The sequence below is a fragment of the Hemitrygon akajei genome, chromosome 13, assembly GCF_048418815.1.
Source record: "Hemitrygon akajei chromosome 13, sHemAka1.3, whole genome shotgun sequence".
NCBI lineage: Eukaryota > Metazoa > Chordata > Chondrichthyes > Myliobatiformes > Dasyatidae > Hemitrygon > Hemitrygon akajei.
Window position 1 is genome coordinate 57233575 of NC_133136.1, and position 23157 is coordinate 57256731.

The 23157-nt window shown below is 39.9% G+C and overlaps 1 protein-coding gene across 1 annotated transcript in view; it reads right to left on the reverse strand.

Annotated features, from left to right (window-relative positions):
- The window catches only part of LOC140737906 (PGAP2-interacting protein-like), a 75740-nt gene that overhangs the window by 46710 nt on the left and 5873 nt on the right, over positions 1-23157 (reverse strand). Inside the window, exons 2-7 of the mRNA XM_073064696.1 lie at positions 20271-20462; positions 13665-13785; positions 12945-13099; positions 8630-8837; positions 3012-3094; positions 1077-1331 (exon numbers count right to left, since the gene is read on the reverse strand). Of these exons, the coding sequence (XP_072920797.1) occupies positions 1077-1331; positions 3012-3094; positions 8630-8837; positions 12945-13099; positions 13665-13785; positions 20271-20462 (1014 nt within the window). The remainder of the gene's footprint in view (positions 1-1076; positions 1332-3011; positions 3095-8629; positions 8838-12944; positions 13100-13664; positions 13786-20270; positions 20463-23157) is intronic.

Below are 23157 nucleotides of genomic sequence, written 5' to 3' on the forward strand. Positions count from 1 at the left end.
TTTCATTATGTAACCTTGTAACTTTATTAAATTCCTTCCAATATGCATATGCACGAGATTCTTCTGTAGACTTAGTGGTGTATTTTGAGTAGCCATGAAACCATATTGGAAATCTAATGGTAAAATGAATTGCTACAAAATGTTTCAGGAGGAAGTATAGAAGAAAATATTTCTCCCTCTTGACTGCATACAAATACCCAAATTAAAAATCCCCCTCTTAAGCATCACATTTGAGAAGCTATTTCTCCAGTCTTAACACCAGAATTAAGATCAAGCACTTGCAAGTAAAGAATACAGGAAATCAAGCATTCATTATCTTTAAAGTTCGTGGAGACGCAATCAAGCAAAAATTTGATGACTGTGATCAAAAGACTTAGGATAGGGGATTATGAGAAATATGAAACGAATACTATTAATTAGATTTGAGGTACAGAGCAACCATTTGGAACAGCAGAGCAAGCTCAAAGGATTAAATGATTACTCTTGTTAGCAAAAACATGAAACATCCTTCCTTACATGGTTCCTTACCTTGGTGCAAATGATTCATGGAATCTCGCCACACTGCCCGAGGGCACTCCTCAGCAGCATTATCCTACTTCAAGTACCGTAAATGGTTACAAAACTTGCTCAGATCATGGCAAGGTTGAACACAAAGGACTGACTTCCTTATCTGCCCCTTCCACCAAGTCCAGATTACCTCAGTCAATTGGTTTGTTTGTCTTAAACTACTGACTATAAGCTAGTTTATCTCAAACTGTATTTTTTAATAATTCACTAGAATTCACTAAAATTACACTGAATACACGTGCTCTTCTGCTGCAGTAGTTCATCCATTTTAAATTTTGGCATGCTGTGCATTCAGAAAAATGCTCTTCTGCACACTGCTGTTGTAACGTATAGTTGTGAGTTACTGTTGCCTTCCTGTCAGCTTATAAACTCTAGAGACTGTTACTTTTATTTTCAAAAGACATTGAAACAAGGAAAGCTTTCAAGCTGTTCATTTGTTTGCTCACTGGCAAAAACGTGCTTCACCCTTCCTAATTAGTTTAATCTATATTTTAGTTTAAATCACATACCCAAAACCACCATAGATTTTTCTCTTGTGATGGTGCCTCCAGGCACAAAGTTGTAAGCTGTACACCACACTGTACCAAGAATCTCCAGCAAATACACCAACATTGCCGTGCCCAAGGCTTTTCCGGGACCTCCTGAGCTGATGAGATGTTCAATTATGTGCGGCCAGAGTGACATAGCGTAAACAGCTAACACAGTTCCAGCAGCAAATGCTCCTTCCCTCCGAAGGTAAATGAGACAAATTGCTGATGTGACTCCTGTAATGGCAATAATAAAAAATTACTACTGTAATAGAAATCTCCATGCAACAGACACTATAGAATTAGTGCAAGTCAGAACTTCATTCAATAAACCAAGCCTGTCTATAAAAATTGCTGAAACCAAGGATTATAATTCTGGTAAAGGCCAAATCTTGCTGCACAATTCTGAATGGAACTATGCTAAAAAAAATTTTTAAATATTTTTAGTGAAATATATAGCTATTCTGCATCATTTTCTCCCCTCCATCAGCATGTAATTGATTCCACTGTCCTCATTTTAAAGTACTTTCCTTTGAAAAGAATTCACCGACTCTGCTTCAACAATGGCTTGCGGTAAATTCCACGCTTTAACTATCTACTATCAAGAGATTTTTAAAAATACATAATTTGCTTTTTTTGAGATTGCCCAATACTTAAAACATTCCCATATCCTATTTAGATATACGCTTGTTGACTTCCATTGGGAAGGCAATTAAAATATTGGCCTTTCCCCAAAAAGTATCTATTGACATCCTGTAGACATTCACTAAATTAACGTAGGAGGAGGTGGATGCTTTGAAGTTAAGCTGACTTAAACAGCATTGACAGTACCACACCCATGTTAGAAACTTGTCGGATTCTCCTTTTGGCACATTGAAAAACTACTGTACTTCAATACTTATCTTGGGCTTGTATGAGACATTCTTCTCACTAGTTGTCTATTGAATAGTTAAGTTAAAATAAGTAGTGCAAAATAACAAACAATAAATAGTGAGGTAGTGTTCAATGTCCATTTCGGAATCGGGTGTCAGAAGGGGAGAAGCTGTACCTGAATCACTGAGTGTGTGCCTTCAGGTTTCTGTACTTCCTTCTTGACAGTAACAGTGTGAAGAGGGCATGTTCCTCGGTGGTGGGGATCCTTAGCGATGGACGCCGCCTTCTTAAGGCACTATACTGTGAAGATGTCTTGGATGCTGCGGAGGCTGGTACCCATGATAGAGCTGACTAATTCTAAAAGTTTCTGCAAATTATTTTGATCTGTGCAGTAGCAGCCCTTCACCCCACCCCCATACCAGACAGTGATGCAGCCAGTCAGAATGCTCTCCACAGCACATTTGTTGAAGTCTGAGTGCTTTAGTTGACAAATCAAACCTCCTCAAACTACCAATGAAATATAGCCACTGTCTTGCCTTCTTTATATCTGCGTCAATATGTTGTGTCCAGGTTATGTCCTCAGAGACAGTGAGACCCAGGAACTTGAAACTGCTCACTCTCCACTTCTGATCCCTCAATGAGGATTGGCTTGTGTTCCCTCATCTTACCCTCCCTGACGTCCACAATCAGCTCTTTCATCTTGCTGATGTTGGCTGCAAGGTTGTTGCTGCGACATCACTCAACTAACTAGTACATCTTGCTCCTGTATGTCCTTCCGTCACCATCTGAAATTCTGCCATCCGTGACTGTATTATTAGCAACTTATGATATCTGCTATTTATTTGCAAGTAGCACACGGGAACAGAACTGGAATAGCTATAAAAGCCACATGGCCAAAATGCCAGCTGACCCATAATGATTTGACAACAGGAATACAGCATCAGCTTAGTTTAGGTATCATAGGTTCACAGATTAGCATGCACCTACAGTGAAAAATGTTTCTCCACAAATACAAAGTACCTTCAAACACTATAAATCTCATACCTATTAGCCAAAAGGCAATGGTGTCAACAGAGGCCCAAAATGTTAACATCACACCAATAGCCAGGGCAACCAAAATCACACCCCTGAAAGACAAAGGAAGCTTATTTTAGAAAACATTTTTAAAATACCCTGTATCTGTCCTAAATGCAAGTTAAATAAACTTCAAATCTCTCAGCCCCTTCCCCCCACCCCAGTAACATTTTCAATTTCTGCAGTAACTAGGGATCAGTATAGAAGAATAAAGTAGACAATGAAGGATGAGAAGAAGAGACAGAATGAGATAAAAGGCAAAGATGTGAGCTGCAAAAGAAAAGGCAAGACAGGATAGAAAGTGGAGAGGGGGAGAGAGGGAGAGGAACAGGTGTCTGGAAGTTCAGAGTCATGCTTGCAGAATGAATGGAGACAGGTTGCAGCCCCCAGGCCTTAATATCTAAATTAACAATTTCAAGTAACAACCCTGGTTTTTGCATCCAGAGTGTCACTGTACTCATTTTCAATTTTATTTGTTTTGTCCTTTCATACCCAATTGCTTTTTATTGGAAACTCATTGTAATCGTGACAAATTTAGCCTACACTCGTTCACAAACATTCTTTCTGTTCTCTTTGCATCAAGATGCTTCTCCCACCTTCACTTCTCCAGTTCCAGTGAAACGTTCTTTCAGCTGGTCAACTCCAGTTCTCTCTCAACTGACTTGTTGAGCAATTCAAGCATTTTGTATTCTATTGATGACAACCCACCTTTTTAAATATGGATTTCTGAAACAATGATTGAGACGCAATTTTTTTTTCACTTAAAAAAAGACTCAGGAGATTCTCTGGAGGAGGAGGCTGAGGGTGACCTTTGAGTAGTGATTCCCAGCAGGTGTGGTTACATATCCTAAGGTGGTGTTAGGCAAAATAGAATTCATCAGGGAGGTGTTCAACATTCTTGGGGGAGAGTCAGTAACTTGAGGCACAAGATCTGACCAATAGTTAGTAGAACAGGCACTTCCAAAAGAGAGTGAGGCACTGGAACTCAGGAAGAACCATAGCTCTGCAGGCAGTGAGCACTCATTGTCACAGCGTGCCTGAAACTCGGCAATCGTATCCAACCTTACCAAACAGACGTTATTGGCGATGCATAAATTAACAGCCAGGGTGCTCAACACTTCCCCTTGACTAATGGCACAGAAAATCTCATCTCATGCAATTGGTGAAAGATTAATAATGCATGCTGGATCAGAAGTGCTCACCACAGTTCTCAGAATGGATACCAGTATTGTAAAATTAATCCCTCTGAGTCAGACCTGTAGCTTGTCATAATGACAAAATGAGTGATGACATTGTGCATAGTTGATACTCAGAGCTACAAAAAAGCAGAATTTGGAATACACCTGGATGAGTGAACTGTGCAAGACAACGAGGCATTGCTAATGGCATATGTATGGTTTTTCAAAAATGGAAAAGTTTATGAAATTCTCTTTTGTAAAAAGTTAGAAACAAATATCAATGGAGAACCAGTCTTAGACAAACACAAAACGTATATTGAGGATAAAGGTATTCCGATTAGGAACATGATTTCTTGTGTAACTTATGGAGTACCATATATGATAAGTTGCCATGCTGGTTTAGTGGCATTTGTGAAAAAAGAAATTCCAAGTATATTTACAATCCATTATGTAATTCATCCTCAACATCTTGCAGCCAAAAACCTCAGCCAGCAACTCTCTTCAAGCCTGACTCTTGTCATATCTGCTCTCTCTCCAGTTATGCCAAGATAACAATGAAGAGTTTGAATGCTTGCTTCTTCACACTGAACTGTGTTGGCTGTCAAAAGGCTGCTGCTTAAAACATTTCTTTGATCTTTTTGACACTGTGATTGAATTTTTGCTCAAGTCAACAAGAGTTTCGGAAAAAAGATTGAACTAGGTGGCATACCTAGCCAATCTGTATGACAAAATGAATATTTAAATATGAAACTAAAAGTTGAGAATTTTTCCGTTTAATCCAGGCAAAAAATGGAGTATCCACTTTTATTGGAAAATTGGAAATATACAAGCAAAACATTGGGAGAAGAATGTTCTCAGTTTCCCTGCATGGAAAGTATGGCATTTTCTTTCACAGACAGCGATTTGCAAGAGTACTGCTACGCCTGCAGTCACAAAAGGAGGATTTTCAGAATTGATTAAAGGATCTGGAAATCGATCTGGAAATTCCAGATTGGGTAATTAACCCATTCTTTGCAAGTCTCCCTCTTGGTTATTTAAACATCCGCAAGCAACAGTGTCAGCCGGTGACAGACGTCATAGTCCCGCCTCACTCAGGCACTCCCTTAAATTGACAGTCCACAGCAAACAAAACCTACGGGTTCGTAACATTATCAACACATACTCACTGTTTATGAACCCAAAGATTCTGTCCATTTTCTGCCTTTTTTTAATATAAAAAAATCGACATATCTCTTCCCTTCCGAAGAACACGTGCTGCAACTTTTAAAAAACTCGAACGTCTCACTGCATCTTTTTTTTTTAAATGTACATCTCCCTATACTTCAATAGGTAGGGAGTCATCTTGGGTTTAAAACTTCCTCATCACTACTGTTATGTTTCGTAATTCAAACATAAAACTAATTGAAAGAAAAACACGGAGATAGGAATAACTCGTGTCTAGTTTAGTTTTACTTTGGTGAGGTGTGCACTTATTACATGGTGTGATGGTGTATGCTATTCACGTACTTTTACATCTAACCTATATCGAATTACATAAAAAATACTTAATCAGACAATACATTTACAATATCATTGAAATATTCAATGCACAAGGATATTCAAGGATAATAATGGTTGGAATCAGTTCAGGGGAGTTTCAATGGACTAATTTCTAGAGTGAGCAGGCTGTCTCTTGATAGGCAGGCTGATCTTGTAACACTGCAGTTTTGGAAAAACAAGACATGACTAGATTGAAAGACAAAATCCTGAAGAGTCTTGACGAGTTAGACATGGAGAGTATCCAGACAACTATGGCCACCAATTTAAGGCAGTGATGGTTAAGATTTTGCTCTCAAGAGAGTGCAAATCCTTTGAAACCCACTTCCTCAAAAGGCCCAGACTTTGAATATTTTTAAGACGGAGTTAGATATTTAGTAATTAGGGAGTAAAAAGTTAATATGGAATGGAGATTACAATCAGATCAGCCAAGCCTTTATTAATATTTAAGCGGGCCTGAAGAACTCCATGTACAAAGAGGAATGACAATTCACCTTCTGTGAATAATTATCCCTTTATCCACAGTAACTGAATGGTAACACATATTGTATAACATGTACAATTAACAGTGAATGATGTTCTGACAATCTTAAAGCTAAATAATTTATCTTTTTCCTATTCATAATTCATCTACAGCAAATTTTCTTTGGCGATCAGGTTGAGAGATTCAAGTAAATTGAAGAAAGATGCTTGCAAAATCTGTAAGAATTTAAGAAAGGAAACAGAAAAGGGATCACCTGAGTCTAACAGCACAATGTGTTTGAAGGCCAGTGAGGAATTAATAGGTGTTATTACCATTGAAAATATGCAAAACTCAAAGAAGTTACTTATTCCAAAATAGAATAATTTTCAGCAAAATCTGGATCTCAAATCAATATGTGCTACAGTCAGGTTAGAACATTGCTTATGGATTTTTTTTTTGTCTTGCAAAGCTCTAAAACTGGATCCTGTAAATGATTTGTTGAAAGTTTGTAAAATGTCCATAAAATTACCTAGAGTCATATTACAGTGTCAACTAAACACAATCATAAAAACATTTGCTTCAGACACCCACTTCTCTCGTATCAGCAGCCAAATGGAAAAAATATTCAGATCGTTTAAAAAAAGCAAAAAAAAGTTTGTCGTGAAATGATTATATAACATGTTTAAAAATAAAGCCCATAATATTATTAGAAACGGAGTTTTTGGAAACAGGTCTCGTAATGTTAGTTTCAATATTTCCACATTTTCAGAAGCAGAGTTATTCTGGAAATGTGATGTGGCCTTGCCTGTTCTTCCATCAATCACTAGACAAACACACAGCCTCCAATGTCATTATTTAGAGGTGCTCCTCCCACTAAATTTAGAACAAGCTTATAAAAGTAACTGGTATGCAGGCACTACGCAGATGGAACTAAAGAGCTCGTAACATTGATACATTGGTGTTAGGAGGAAGGTCATAAGATCTTTGGATCATTGGTCTCACTTCCAGAAGAACCGGTTTACACCTAAACTGGAAGGGGACTGATAGCCTTGCTGAGAGGTTTGCGAGTGCTTCATGGGGTGGCTTAAATTAGTATTGCAGGGGGATGGGAACCAGAGTGCCAGAGCAGATAGTGGAGAGGTTGGGAAGTCAGGAATCGAAAAAGGTTGAGCATTGTGCGACTGATGTCCTGAGTTGCATTAACATCAATGCAAGAACTATCGTAGGAAAGGCAGATGGGTTCAGGGCATGCACCAACACCTGGAATTATGATATCGTAGACATTAGTGAGACTTGGTTGCAGGAGGGGCAGGACTGGCAGCTCAAATTCTGGAGTTCCGTTGTTTTAGATGTGACAGAGCAGGAGGAATTAGAGGAGGAGGGCTGGCATTATTACTGAAGTGCTCAGTCAGGACAGTCTGGAGAACTTGTCTAGTGAGGCATTATGGGTTGAACTGAGTAATAAGAAAGATATGACCTATATTACAGACCATGAGATTTAGAGTAATGCAGGGAGTGGCAGAGAGGGGGGCTGTGAGAGGGGGTTTGTGTGTGTGTGAGGGGGTGCGTGAGGGGGTTGCACGAGGGGGGGAGAGAAGAGGTATTTGCAGATGACATCAAGATGGGGTGTACAATGGACAGCGAGGAATGCCATCATGGCTTGCAGAGGGATCTGGACCAGTTGGAAAAATAGGTTAAATAAAACAGATGGCAGGGGTAAGGATGCCTATGGTTCCAGTGCCATATCGATGGGAGTTTAAATGTTTTGGCATGGACTAGATGGACTGAAGGGCCTGATTCTGTGCTGTACTTTTCTATAACTCCATGACTCATTGATTGTACCTTAATCCCCTCTCACAGCCATTACCACCACCCTGTTCAAACACAGTCGCCTCTAACACCCACAATCTCAAACACCATTTCCTTCTCCCACTTAAATGTACACCAGTCAAATCAGGAACTAAATGAGCAACACTGACAGTAACACCGCACTTTTATATTCAAAGACCCCTGAGGACCTTCATTAGTCAACTCCAGCTTGCTGCTCCAGTGGTATTTCAGCTCACAGTTCAATATCAAGTGCTTATCCATTCAAGAACAAGGATTGCAAATGAATGAACCAGTAATTACACAGTGGAAATAAAAACAAATGTCTGAATACATTGGATGACAACTAAACACTTCAGACATCAAAGATAATAAAATATTTAAATAATAAACTGCAAATGAAATAAAAACAAATAATGCTTGAACAATTCAAATGCATCAGAGTCAGGGTCACAAATCTATCATAAAAGTTGAATATATCCCAGGCAGGCAAAACAAGTTTACATTGGTCCTGTTTCCAAAAGATATACTGTTGCAGGAAATTCTGACCCATAGTTGAGCTCTCCATGTAACCCATGACTTACCCATAAGGATTTGGATCTGGTCCGGTCTCTGGGTGGCCACTTACTGCCCACCTTGAAACAAGTGAGACCTCCCCGAATATCCAGTGTACAAGGTACAGGAGACTTCCATAAGCAGCTCCACTCACAAGCCAGTCGAACCAAACATCAGGGTTGATCTTTTTCATCAGTGATTTTGTCTCCTTGTCTACCTGAGATAACTTCTGAAAATCTATCACAGATAAAAAGGATTTCATTTAAACCAATTTATTACAAATTGTTTAATTGGTTTATTATTATCACATGTACCAAGGTAAAGTGAAAAATCTGCCATTCATACAGACCATTTAATTTCGTTAATGCATTGAGGTAATACTAAGAGAAAATAATAATGCAGAATAAAGTGTTCTCATTACTGAGTAAGTGCAGTGCAGGCAGACATATAAGTTGCAAAGCCAAGGCAAGTTAGATTATGAAGTCAAGCATCCATCTTACTGTACTATCATTCAATAGTCTTACAGTAATCATTGTAAGAGACTGAGATCTCGTCAGTTAACCACAGATGAACTCACGGAACTGAGAAACTTCAAGATGACCCAGCCAGTTGAATATACTCTCAAATACCAAGTGGAAGACAAATAAAACTGCAGATAAAACAGTTACTGGAAGAACTTAGCCAGTCAAGCTACATCAGGGGAAAGGGAAAGCAGGTGATGTTTCAGGTTGAAGGTCAATGGCTTTCTTTGTCCACAGATACTGCTGACTGGCTGGATTCTTCTAGCATTCTGCTTTCCATTCTTCAGGAAAAGAGTAGTTAAATATACAGCAACAATGGGGCAAAAAATCTGATTTATTCACAAGATTGTTAAGGGTTTTCATGCTGACTGTGTTAAATGATATATCCCCAAATTTTTCATTTAACATTTACAGGGAACGAAGACCTGAGTTGTAGTTGTGCCTTGAGCAAATGTAACAGGTACAGGTACAGATGGCAAGGGGTGGGGCGGGGGAAGCAAATAACTAAAACTTCAGGTCCTGGAAATCTGAAACCAAACATGCTGAGAACACTCAGTAACATATGTGGAAAGAGAAACTGTTAACGGATCACATCAGAGACACTGTCGCTGATATGGGCAAAGGTCCAGCAGACAGGGAACATATTGCTAAATGCGAGATCGTCCACTTTGGAAGGAAAAATAGAAGTTCCGATTATCATTTAAATGGTGAAAGACTGCAGTGTGCTGTTGTGCAGAGGAACCTGGGAGTGCTTGTGCATGAAGGCAAGTAAAATGTTGGCTTTCACTGCTGTGAAGAGAGCTTGAACGCAAGAGCAGGGAGGTAATGCTGCAACTGTACCCGGTACTGGCAAAGCCACACCTGGAGTACTGCAAGCTGTTCTGGTCTCCTTACTTGAGGAAAGATATGCTAGTTTTGGAGGCAGCACAGATGAGATTCATCAGGATGATTTTGGAAATGAGGGGATTAGCCGAGGAAGACATTCTGAATCGCCTGGGACAATACTTGGTGGAATTCAGAAGATTGAGAGTGGATCTTATAGAAAAATATAAAATTATTGAATGGATAGATAAGATAGGATGTAGGAAAGTTGTTTCCACTTGTAGGGGAGACTAGAACTAGGGGACATGGCCTCAAGATTCAGGGAAATGAGGAGAAACTGCTTTTCTCAGAAAGTAGTGTATTTGTGGAACTCTGTGCCCAGGGAAGCATTAGAAGCTACCTCATTGAATATATTTACATAAGATAGATAGATACTTGCGCAGCAGGATAATTAAAGGTTACAGGGAAAATGCAGGTAGAGTCCGTAGCTAGGAAACAGATGAGATACGATCAAGATATCACTCCACTATGGTCAATGCACAGGGAGGAACAATTACAAAGAAAACAATTCTGCAACCTAAGTGTTTTTAGAGCATCTTTTGCATCTACAAGATATAACAAGATGTTTCAAATCCAATTAGGTACCTCTTGAAGAGTACCGAGTACTATAAAAATCAGAACAGCAATGTGCTTACAGCAAAGAGGTTTCACAAACAGTATTGAAAATGGTAGCTTGATGTTCCATTTTCATCATGGTGATTGAGGGATACCTATTAGCCAGTCTACTGGAGGAAAAGTTTCTTGCTCTCTCCATTTTCTTCTTAAAGCATTCTATTTAGCAACTCAGCCAAAAGACCCAACCTCAGAAGTTCAATTATCAATCCTGCAAAGAAATATCAACCTAGATTCTGTAATTAAGTCTTTGGTGTAGAAATTGATCTCCCAATCTTCTATAAACAACTGCCACTGCTGAACAAACAAGGCTTCTAACTACTTACCTATCAGTTTCTCTGGATCATCAAATTTCATTTCAAAATGCTTTGAACACATCTGTCATCCTATTTTCAACAGAAAATGCATTCTAAAAGTAGTAATAATAATTTCTATTATGGAACCTTGAAATAACAAGACATGATACTGAAAATAACCATGTATTTCCATACACAAACTGAAGTTGGGTTTTAGAACACTATCCTATACTCCAGTGAATGCTTGTTAAAATATAGCATGTATAAATTAATTTATAGGAATTAATGTATCTCAAATAAACTCAAATCTTATTTCAAATAAAATGAGGCAACCTACAGACAAGTCATCACCCTGACACAGTGGTGTCAAGAAAATAACCTCTCCCTCAATGTCGCAAGAACAAAGGAGCTGGTTGTGGACTATAGGAGGAACAGAGACAGGCTAACTCCTATTGACATCAATGGATCTGAGGTTGAGAGGGTAAATAGCTTTAAGTTCCTCAGCATACACATCACTGAGGATCTCACATGGTCTGTACATACCAGCTGTGTGGTGAAAAAAGGCACAACAGTGTCTCTTTCACCTCAGACGGGGCACAATTGAGAGCATCCTGACTGGCTGAATCACTGCCTGGTATGGGAACTGTACTTCCCTCAATCGCAGGACTCTGCAGAGAGTGGTGCGGACAGCCCAGTGCATCTGTGGATGTGAACTTCCCACTATTCAGGACAGTTACAGTGACAAGTGTGTAAAAAGGGCCTAAACAATCATTGGGGACCCAAGTCACCCCAATCACAAACTGTTTGAGCTGCTGCCATCCGGGAAGCAGTACCATAGCTTAAAAACCAGGACCAACAGGCTCTAGGACAGCTTCTTCCACCAGGGCATCAGACTGATTAATTCATGATGACACAACTGTATTTCTAAGCTATATTTACTGTTCTTTGTGTATCTTACTGTACATATTACTTACAAATTACTGTAATTTGCAAATTGCATATTCAGACAAAGATTTTTACCCCTCATGTATGTGAAGAATGTAAGAAATAAAGTCAATACAATTCAACGAACACAAATACTCTGCAACCTGTATCCTTGTGACTAATAGAAGCTAGTCTCCAAAGATTTCACCTTTATCCTGGCAAAATCATTATAAGTAATGTAGCTGCATCAAGATTTATCTTCTAACTATCCAAAATTGAAAGTAGAAAACTACAGTTTAAAAAGCCTTTTCACTACTCTCTCAACATCATTAACCTGCTTATCTTCCTTTTTCTGCAACATGATTCACTGGTTTAACCACAGCACGACAATTCTCCAGTACAAAGTCCCACTTCATTCATTCATCCTAGAATAAACAAAGGAGGCCACAATTTCCTTGCCAACTTTTTGACACTGAGATGATGAATCGGTTCCTTGAGCCCTTGTTGAGATGTCCCCTGTTCTTATGGGTGGGAATTTCCAGGATTCGAGCCTGCAGTAAGGGAAGATGGCAATATACCTGGAGGGAACTTTAACATAAATCTGAGACATTAAAGATCCTGCATGCCCCAAGATTACAATAACTAATTAATAAAGTATGCTTAGAGAGCCTCCCTGCCCTCTTTTGTGGACCTGTACTCTTCCAGGTTGAAGAAGAGGGCGGGGAACATCATAAAGGACTCCTCCCATCCTGCGCACAGACTGTTTGATCTGCTTCCGTCTGGTAGGCGCTTCAGATCCCTCCAGACTAAGACTAATAGGCACTGGAGAAGTTTTTTCCCTACTGCGGTCACTTTGCTGAACAGTTAACTGCCGGTTAACTGTCGGCTAACTATTACTTGGATTGCACTACCTGTATGTATAATCTATATTTTCATTTATATTTATCATTATTATTGTTATGAGCAGAGAGACAACATCTGCTGGAAGTAAATTCCTTGTATGTGCATAGGTACTTGGCGATTAAAGTCTGATTCTGATTAGTTTCAACATGGACAAATATTCAACCTCTTTGAATGTTAAAATATTTTACTACTTAATATATCATTACCTGAACGTATTCTCTCCAAAGTCACAATGGCACCCACAGCCAGTATTAAAGAGTTGAAGGTATTGGATGCCCACACTGGGTTCAGGGAGGTGCACCAGATCCTTAATACAAGTTGCAGAATATGACCCAGAATGAAACCCCAAAATCTGCAGAGTCTACAAATTTACAACATAGAAATACATTAGCATTCATTTAGCCTTTATGGTCAAACAAAATTTGCATTTTGAAGAATTATTTAGCTGCTATCTTACATATTCTTTTCAGTCTTTTTTCTTTTCCATCATTTTACTTTATCACTTTGTACTTAGTCTTTTTGTCTTTTTATTGATCAGCCCAGACATTTTAGTATGGGCCACACATATTTCGTTCCCCACAAAGGGTTTGCATTCCACCCGCAAATAAACAAGTTCAATCCATATCCCCTGAGCAATTGAATTTACAGGGCAATTTGCTATATATTTTTTTAAAAATCACCTTCTTTATTAGGCAACCTCACTTTTTGTAAATACTGAACTGATTGCTTAACCATTTTGTTTCAGTACAGTAGTGAAATGCAGTATGTTAATTTAGTGTGGATGTATATTAATGCAACCAAATTATCTTAACTATCATTCAAATACTTCCTGATGACAAATAGCAACTACCATTCAGTACTACTATTACTACTTTGCTCATATTCAACAACTGTGATCTGACATACAAGGTACAAAAGATCACCACCTTTGCTGAAGGTCTCCTGACCACCAAGTCACAGCTTGAACAAGCAGAGCTGAAGCTACACCAAGAGCCAGTGCTACAGCTCGGGTAAGAGGGCAAGAGGCTTGATAAGAAGCAATACTCCCTGCAAGACAAAAATAATATTGTAGTTGACTTCCCTTAGAAGCATATGAAAAATTTTAGATCTTTTGATTTGTAAAATAAAAATAATGCAGAAATTGGAGCATTTCATCAACTAGTTATAGAGGTCTCTTGTTATAGCTTAATATCACTGGGTTTAGTGATACTACCCTTCCAACTAATAGGCAACAGCAATCATAATTCCAGTTAATATACCTACAGAGGCAAAGGATTCCACAATTCAAGAATTTTGCATGTACTGTATATCAATGTAAAAATATTGTTAAAGTAACCACAGATATGTATTTAAAATGCCTGTTGTGACATGATATGGGGCAAATGTTGCCCAATACAGATCTCACCTTCACAGACCATCTGGATTTTGACAGACGTCACCATTGTTAATTTATTAAACTGTGAGTATCTTTTAATTTCCATTACCTTTCAGTGACTTATAACCATATAACAATCACAGCACGGAAACAGGCCATTCCGGCCCTCCTAGTCCGTGCCGAACTCTTAATCTCACCTAGTCCCACCTACCCGCACTCAGCCCATAACCCTCCACTCCTTTCCTATCCATATACCTATCCAATTTTACCTTAAATGACACAACTGAACTGGCCTCTACTACTTCTACAGGAAGCTCATTCCACACAGCTATCACTCTCTGAGTAAAGAAATACCCCCTCGTGTTTCCCTTAAACTTTTGCCCCCTAACTCTCAAATCATGTCCTCTCGTTTGAATCTCCCCTACTCTCAATGGAAACAGCCTATTCACGTCAACTCTATCTATCCCTCTCAACATTTTAAATACCTCGATCAAATCCCCCCTCAACCTTCTACGCTCCAAAGAATAGAGACCTAACTTGTTCAACCTTTCTCTGTAACTTAAGTGCTGAAACCCAGGTAACATCCTAGTAAATCGTCTCTGCACTCTCTCTAATTTATTGATATCTTTCCTATAATTCGGTGACCAGAACTGTACACAATATTCCAAATTTGGCCTTACCAATGCCTTGTACAATTTTAACATTACATCCCAACTTCTGTACTCAATGCTCTGATTTATAAAGGCCAGCGTTCCAAAAGCCTTCTTCACCACCCTATCTACATGAGACTCCACCTTCAGGGAACTATGCACTGTTATTCCTAGATCTCTCTGTTCCACTGCATTCCTCAATGCCCTACCATTTACCCTGTATGTTCTATTTGGATTATTCCTGCCAAAATGTAGAACCTCACACTTCTCAGCATTAAACTCCATCTGCCAACGTTCAGCCCATTCTTCTAACCGGCATAAATCTCCCTGCAAGCTTTGAAAACCCACCTCATTATCCACAACACCTCCTACCTTAGTATCATCAGCATACTTACTAATCCAATTTACCACCCCATCATCCAGATCATTTATGTATATTACAAACAACATTGGGCCCAAAACAGATCCCTGAGGCACCCCGCTAGTCACCGGCCTCCATCCCGATAAACAATTATCCACCACTACTCTCTGGCATCTCCCATCTAGCCACTGTTGAATCCATTTTATTACTCCAGCATTAATACCTAACGACTGAACCTTCTTAACTAACCTTCCATGTGGAACTTTGTCAAAGGCCTTGCTGAAGTCCATATAGACTACATCCACTGCCTTACCCTCGTCAACATTCCTCGTAACTACTTCAAAAAATTCAATAAGGTTTGTCAAACATGACCTTCCACGCACAAATCCATGCTGGCTACTCCTAATCAGATCCTGTCTATCCAGATAATTATAAATACCATCTCTAAGAATACTTTATTATATACTTCCCATTCATTAAACACACACAAAATGTTGGTAGAACACAACAGGCCAGGCAGCATCTCCTTATAGATGCTGCCTGGCCTGCTGTGTTCTACCAGCATTTTGTGTGTGTTGTTTGAATTTCCAGCATCTGCAGATTTCCTCGTGTTTGCTCCCATTCATTAAAGTAGGTATGCCTGCAGTGGCTCACCATGGCAGGAAAGATTATGGCAATTTGTCTGCCCAAGACTGCAAGAAATTGCAGAAAAATGTGAATGCAACCCAGTCCATCACCGAAACATACCTCCCTTGCATTGACTATCTACACTTCTGCTTCCTCAGGAAAGAAAGCAGCATAATCAAAGACCTCTCCCAACTTCGTCACTCCCTATTCTCCCCACTTCCATCAGGCAGAAGATACAAAAGTTTAAAAGCATGCACCACAAGAAACAAGGATGATTTCTAACTCACTGTTATAACACTCTTAAACAGATATCTTCTATGATTAAAAAAATCTCCTGCTCTCGTTATGGCCCTCACACCTCATTTGACCACCTGCACTTTCTCAATGACTGCACTTGGATACTGCATCCTCCCACTGCTTTTCCGTTTGTACTACCTTGGTTACTGGTGTATGGAATGATCTGTCTGGATGGCACGCCAACAGGTTTTACCCTGTATCGCAGTGCCTGTGACAATAATAAACCAACAACAGAAAACCTTGCAAATATTCAACAAACTAAGAGCATTTGGGGGGGGGGGGGGGATGGTAGAGAAACAGCAATCATCTTATCAGGATTGAGAGATGTTAAAATTACATTTTATACTCAAATCCCAGAACTTTCCATCTAACATCACAGACGTTCACACCAGATGTACTACAGCCATTCCACAAGTGCAATTTGGAATGAGCAATAAAATATGACCTTGCAAGTGAGAGCCACACGCCCACAAATGAATACAGAAAAATAATTGTCAAGCTCTAGCTTCCACCCAGTGCTTACTCCAAACAAAGGAACACAGAGGGAAATGCTTAAAATATCAACTGAGTAGTTTTCAATTTTGCAAAATGCAATAGTCCTTCTTTCTGAGTCCTCCAGCATTTTGTATGCATTGCTTTATATGTAATGTACAGTAGTGAGTTTTTAAATGCAGCACAATGACTCAAGTTGCTTCACAGCACTATCTTTCGTGATGACGATGAAGATGACTGTAATGATTGAGTATGGTAAAGAAAAACAAGTAGAATGTGAGGAGAAGGAGCCTAATGTTTATAATAGACAAAGTTAATGGAAATCTCATTAAAGCCTTTTTAGTAGTTCACAGTCATTAATTAAGAAAAGCCTTTGGCATTGACTGCAGCCACCAAACACCTGTCCAATATGTCCATGGTGACTGAAAGTGTGAGCCATTGGTAGAACTCACTATTGAGATGGATGACCACAAGTATTTGATGAAAACAACAAGTCCTGATGAAGGGTTTCGGCCTGAAACATCGATTGTTTACTCTTTTACATAGATGCTGCCTGGCCTGCTGAGTTCCTCCAGCATTTTGTGTGCATTACTAAGTATTTGATGAAAGGTGGGGTGCTGGAGAAACTACCAGTTGGCATGATTCTGGGAGAGATTTGCTTGTGTTCCATGAGTTACTGAGGAAGGGAAATAGCCAATCACATCCATCTGTTAATCCCAGAGTGGTAGTGCTATTTCTTATTTTGTCATGATTCGTGCTAAGACCAAAGCAATGGCTGGGCTACAACCTTAATCTGTGCAAGGGAGGAACCAAAAGGCTTAGAGAAAAAAAAAATCACACAGCCAATGGTGCTTTGAGAAATATACTAGTTCTCCTGCCTCTGTTGGTAGTTGTACAGATGATGTGCCCATTGATGATGATATTGAGTGATAGGAGCTACCAGGAGTTCACACCCGACAAGAATAAGTACAGAGCTATAATTGTGTCTTGTGGATTTTCTTTTTTTTTAAAATACTGTTTTTCCTCCCACTATTTGCACTAATTTTCGTAAGTTTGCTTTTTAACGCACATATTAAACGCTAAATGACTCCAGCCAGTTTTTCTTGGATAAAATTAAAGGTCATAACCCACATTTTTAACATTTAACAGGCATACAGTGAGATATTAAGATCAGAAAGATGTATTGAAGGAGTGCTTTAAGGGTGGAGGTGAGGACAACAGTAAATTTTAGATTACAGCAAACAAAAAGATTTTGTGAAATACAATTGCTTGCGATGTAGAGTTCCACCTTTTTGTTTATCTTTCATAAAACATATTACATTCAGTATTTTCTTGTGGGCGTGAGAAGCAATTTATGTTCTCCTGCAGGGTGGAGACAGGAATACTGAGTCACCATTTTACTGCCATTTTCCATGTGCAATAAAAAGAGATACCGCTGAACAACAATCTACCCTAGTGCATCTCCTAGGTGCTCTCTCTTCTCAGAACCTGTGCAATGAGTCTGTAGGTGAGGAACACACAAGAGAAATGTACAGGTAAACAAGCACATTGTTCAGCAACAGCCCTGGTTTTATCATAGCCAGAAGGCCCTGCTCGCCCAGGTGCCACAATAACATGAACAAGCCACTGATTGTCCCTTTAAGGTAAGAGAGCCTGGATTGAAATCAGCAGGTGAAACAATTCCAACACAAACATCAGGCTTTTCAGGTCAGGTAATGGCACTGAACCTTTGGCTGAAGCTCTTGTCAATCTTTAAATCTGTCTATTTTATGTGAAGTCAGCATTACAATTTCTATCAGCAATAATTGAAAAACAATCAGATTCTCAAAATCTGAAATAAATGTGAAAATGCTGTTCTTAATCAATGGCTTAGACAGCATTTGTGAGAGAGAAAGAGGGGTAGCATTAACCTTCCCCTAAACCACGACAGATCAAAGGGAACAAGCAGAAGCCCCTCTTTCTTGGGTTGATAGGCTATGACCAGTGGGATATCGCAGGAATCAGTGCTCGAGCCCCACAGCCCCATCTAAATTTTGTGGAGATCACCAAATGCTGTTTCCAAGCTTGCCTGTGACAGAAAGCAAGATGGGATGGCAATAAAAGAAAGAGAGTGGGGAATGAGTCTTACCCACAGTGGTTTCAGGAATGGTGCGTTTGCTACCTGAGCAGAGACTAGGCAGGCAGGCAGGCCAAGTACGTATTTTCTAGAGTATAGAATGAGAGATGTCATTGAAATTTACAAAATACTCACAGGGGTAGATAGACTGGATATTGGGAAGGATGATTCTCCCAAGACCGTGGTCAAGAACTGGTGGGCGGGGGGAGGGGGTGGGAAGGTGTGTAATAGAATAAGATGAGAAGAAATTCCTTCACACAAAAGGTGGTGAATCTTCGGAGTTTCCTAACTTATAAGGATATAGAGGCCAAGTCACAAGGTTCTTTCAAAACTTGGGACAATGTTTCTAGATATTAAGGAAATCATAGATAACGGGACAGTGAAAGAAGATGGTCTAGAAGTAGTAGGTCAGACACAATATTAATGAAAGCAGAACAGGCTCAAAGAGTCAGACTGCAAGCTCCTTCTCCTACCTCTTACATCTTCACATCTTCTAGATTCAATTATTTGAGATTATAACCATATTATCCATTCTTAATTTTGCCTCTGCATTTAATGAAGAGTCTCCTATTAGAGAAAATAGATTTCTTCCTCCAAAGAGAATTACCCTAATTATTCATGCATTTCCAATTTTTTTTTGTTTCTTACATTTTCCATTAGGGACTGGGTACAGAGATAAGCATTTTATTTAATTGTCGTTATGAAAGTCTAAAGCATAGTTGTATAACCCACTAACTTTATCCACTTAATTTAATCCACTAACAATTGCAGATGTTTAAATTATACATTCATATCTGTAAGCCAATTTTTGACCAATTACTTGTGAGGAATTTATTTATTGGGATACAGAGCAGAACAGGCCTTCCCAGCTTTTAAGCCACGCCACCCAGCAACCCATCTATTCACCCCAGTTTCATCGTGGGGCACTTTACAATGACCAATTTACATACTAACTGGTACATCTTTGGACTGTGGGAGGAAACCAGAGCACCTGGAGGAAACCCATGCGGTCACAGGGAGAACGTACAGACTCCTTACAGGCAGCAGCAGGATTTGAACCTGGGTCACTGGTGCTGTAAAACGCTGTGCTAATCACTAGGCTACCATGCTGGCCTATGGATAGTTATTTTATTATGCAAGCACCCAAGGACGCTCCATCACATTTTATTCCCATTATAAGATGTTGGATTCATTGTGTATGGGCAGACATCAAGCAGAAACCAATGAGCTTAGCTGCAAAGCCCAGTCAAACAATCTACGCACACTTGCAAGGTTGGGTCACAAAGAATGAATACTGAAGTTAACTATCAGAGGACTTGCAGCCTTCATAAAGACTAGTGGATAAACCAGGCTGTGATTTAACTTCATACCTTATGTTATAATCAAGTAACCTGGGACAAGTGTAAATCAGTACTCCACCCATCACACCAGAAAGATTTTCTTTTTTTGTACTGGTGCAAATTTGGTGCTTTGGGATTTGTTTTAATAACAACCTGATCTGTGATGTTATAAACAGGCTGACTCATAGCAGTTGTTTAGAATGGAGCAGGTGCAGACACAAGAATAAATACTATGCATGTTTATGAGCTATCGCAAAGCAAGACACTCACTTACCCAGAGTGATTAGTCTGAGAAAGGCGATGACATACTTGTTGTTGGCCAATTTCCACACTGTTGTGATGCTCAATATTAAAGGTGTGCCGTAAGCTGCAGCAAGGATTTCATAGCCAGTGATTTCCAAAACCTGAAGCGGAAAGTACCAGAGCATAGGGGCCAAGCCATAATAAAGGGAGAGGGAAATGTAACCTGAAAATTGAAATTCATAATTGCAGTTTAGTAAAAAGAAAAGCACAGAATTATAAATTTAATTGAAAGAAGAAAAAGTCAATTGTTTTAACATAGAAACATAGAAAACCTACAGCACAATACAGGCCCTTCGGCCCACAAAGATGTGCCGAACATGTCCTTAGCTTAGAAATTACCTAGGGTTACCTGTAGCCCTCTAGTTTTCTGATCTCCATGTACCTGTCCAAGTGTATCATAAAAGATCCTATCGTATCCGCCTCCACCACCGTTGCTGGCAACCCATTCCACTCACTCACCACTCTCTGCGTAAAAAAACTTACACTTGACATCTCCTCTGTACCTACTTTCAAGCACCTTAAAACTATGCCCTCTTGTGCTAGCTCTTTCAGCCCTGGGAAAAAGGCTTCTGACTATCCACACGATCAGTGCCTCTCATCATCATATACATATCTCTCATCAGGTCACCTCCCATCCTCCGTCACTCCAAGGAGAAAAAGCCGAGTTCACTCAACCTATTCTCATAAGGCATGCTCCCCAATCCAGGCAACATCCTTGTAAGTCTCCTCTGCACCCTTTCTATGGTTTCCACATCCTTCCTGTAGTGAGGCAACCAGAATTGAGCACAGTACTCCAAGTGGGGTCTGACCAGGGTCCTGTATAGCTGCAACATTACCTCTCAGCTCCTAAATTCAATCCCACGGTTGATGAAGGGCCTGAAGGTGGATAAATGAAAGGACTGAACGTGGATAAATCACCAAGGCAAGATGGGACTAGATCCCAAAGTTCTGAAAGAGGTAGCTTAAGAGATTATAGAGACATTAGTAGAGATTTTGCAAGAATCATTAGACTCTGGAGGATCACAAATGTCACTCCACTTTTTAAGAAGGGAGGGAGACAAAGGACAGGAAATTATAGGTCAGTTAACCTGACTTCGGTGGTTGGTAAGCCATAGAGGCCGTTATGCATTCTTAACCACAAAGTCAACCTGTGCAGCAGCTTTGAGTGTCCTATGGACTTGGACCCCAAGATTCCACTGATCCTCCACACTGCTAAGAGTCTTACCATTAATACTATATTCTGCCATCAAATTTGACCTACCAAAATGAACCACCTCACACTTATCCAGGTTGAACTCCATCTGCCACTTCTCAGCCCAGTTTTGCATCCTATCAATGTCCTGCTGTAAATTCTGACAGCCCTCCACACTATCCACAACACCCCCAACCTTTGTGTCATTAGCAAATTTACTAACCCATCCTTCCACTTCTTCATCCAGGTCACTTATCAAAATTACAAACAGTAGGGGTCCCAGAACAGATCCCTAAGGCACACCAATGGTGACCAACTTCCATGCAGAATATGACCCATCTACAACCACTCTTTGCCTTCTGTGGGCAAGCCAGTTCTGGATCCACAAAGCAATGTCCCTTGGATCCCATACCTCCCATGCCTCCTTACTTTCTCAATAAGCCTTGCATGGGGTACCTTGTCAAATGCCTTGCTGATATCCATATATACTATATCTACTGCTCTACCTTCAACAATGTGTTTAGTCACATCCTCAAAAAATTCAATCAGGCTCGTAAAACACAACCTGCCTTTGAGAAAGTGATGCTGGCTATCCCTAATCATATTATAACACTCCAAATGTTCATAAATCCTGCCTCTCAGGATGTTCTCCATCAACTTACCAACCACTGGAGCAAGACTCATTGGTCTATCTCTACTCCCTTTCTTGAATAAGGGAACAACATCTGCAACCCTCCAATCCTCCAGAACCTCTCCCGTCCCCATTGATGATGCAAAGATCATCGCCAGAGGCTCAGCAATCTCCTCCCTCACCTCCCACAGTAGCCTGGGGTACATCTCATCTGATCCTAGTGACTTATCCAACTTGATGCTTTCCAAAAGCTCCTGCACATCCTTTTTCTTAATATCTACATGCTCAAGCTTTTCAGTCCACTGTAAGTCATCCCTACAATCGCCAAGATCCTTTTCCATAGTGAATACTGAAGTACTCATTAAGTACCTCTGCTGTCTCCTCTGGTTCCATACACACTTTTCCACTGTCACACTTGATTGGTCCTATTCTCTCATGTCTTATCTTCTTGCTCTTCACAGACTTGTAGAATCCCTTGGGGGTTTTCCTTAATCCTGTCCACCAAGGCCTTCTCATGGCCCCTTCTGGCTCTTCTAAGTTCTTTCTTAAGCTCCTTCCTGCTAGCATTATAATCTTCTATATCTCTATCATTACCTGGTTTTTTTGAACTTTTCATGTTCTTTTCTTGTTGACTAGATTTATAACAGCCTTTGTATACCTTGGTTCCTGTACCCTGCCATCCTTTCCCTGTCTCATTGGAATTTACCTATGCAGAATTCCACGCAAATATCCCCTGAACATTTGCCACATTTCTTCCATACATTTTCCTGAGAACATCTGTTTCCAATTTATGCTTCCAAGTTCCTGCCTGATAGCCTCATATTTCCCCTTACTCCAATTAAACACTTTCCTAACTTGTCTTTCCTATCCCTCTCCAATGCTACGGTAAAGGAGATAGAATTGTGATCACCATCTCCAAGATGCTCTCCCACTGAGAGATCTGACACCTGACCAGACACGAGAAAATCTGCAGATGCTGGAAATACAAGCAACACACAAAAAATGCTGGTGAAACTCAGCAGGCCAGGCAGCATC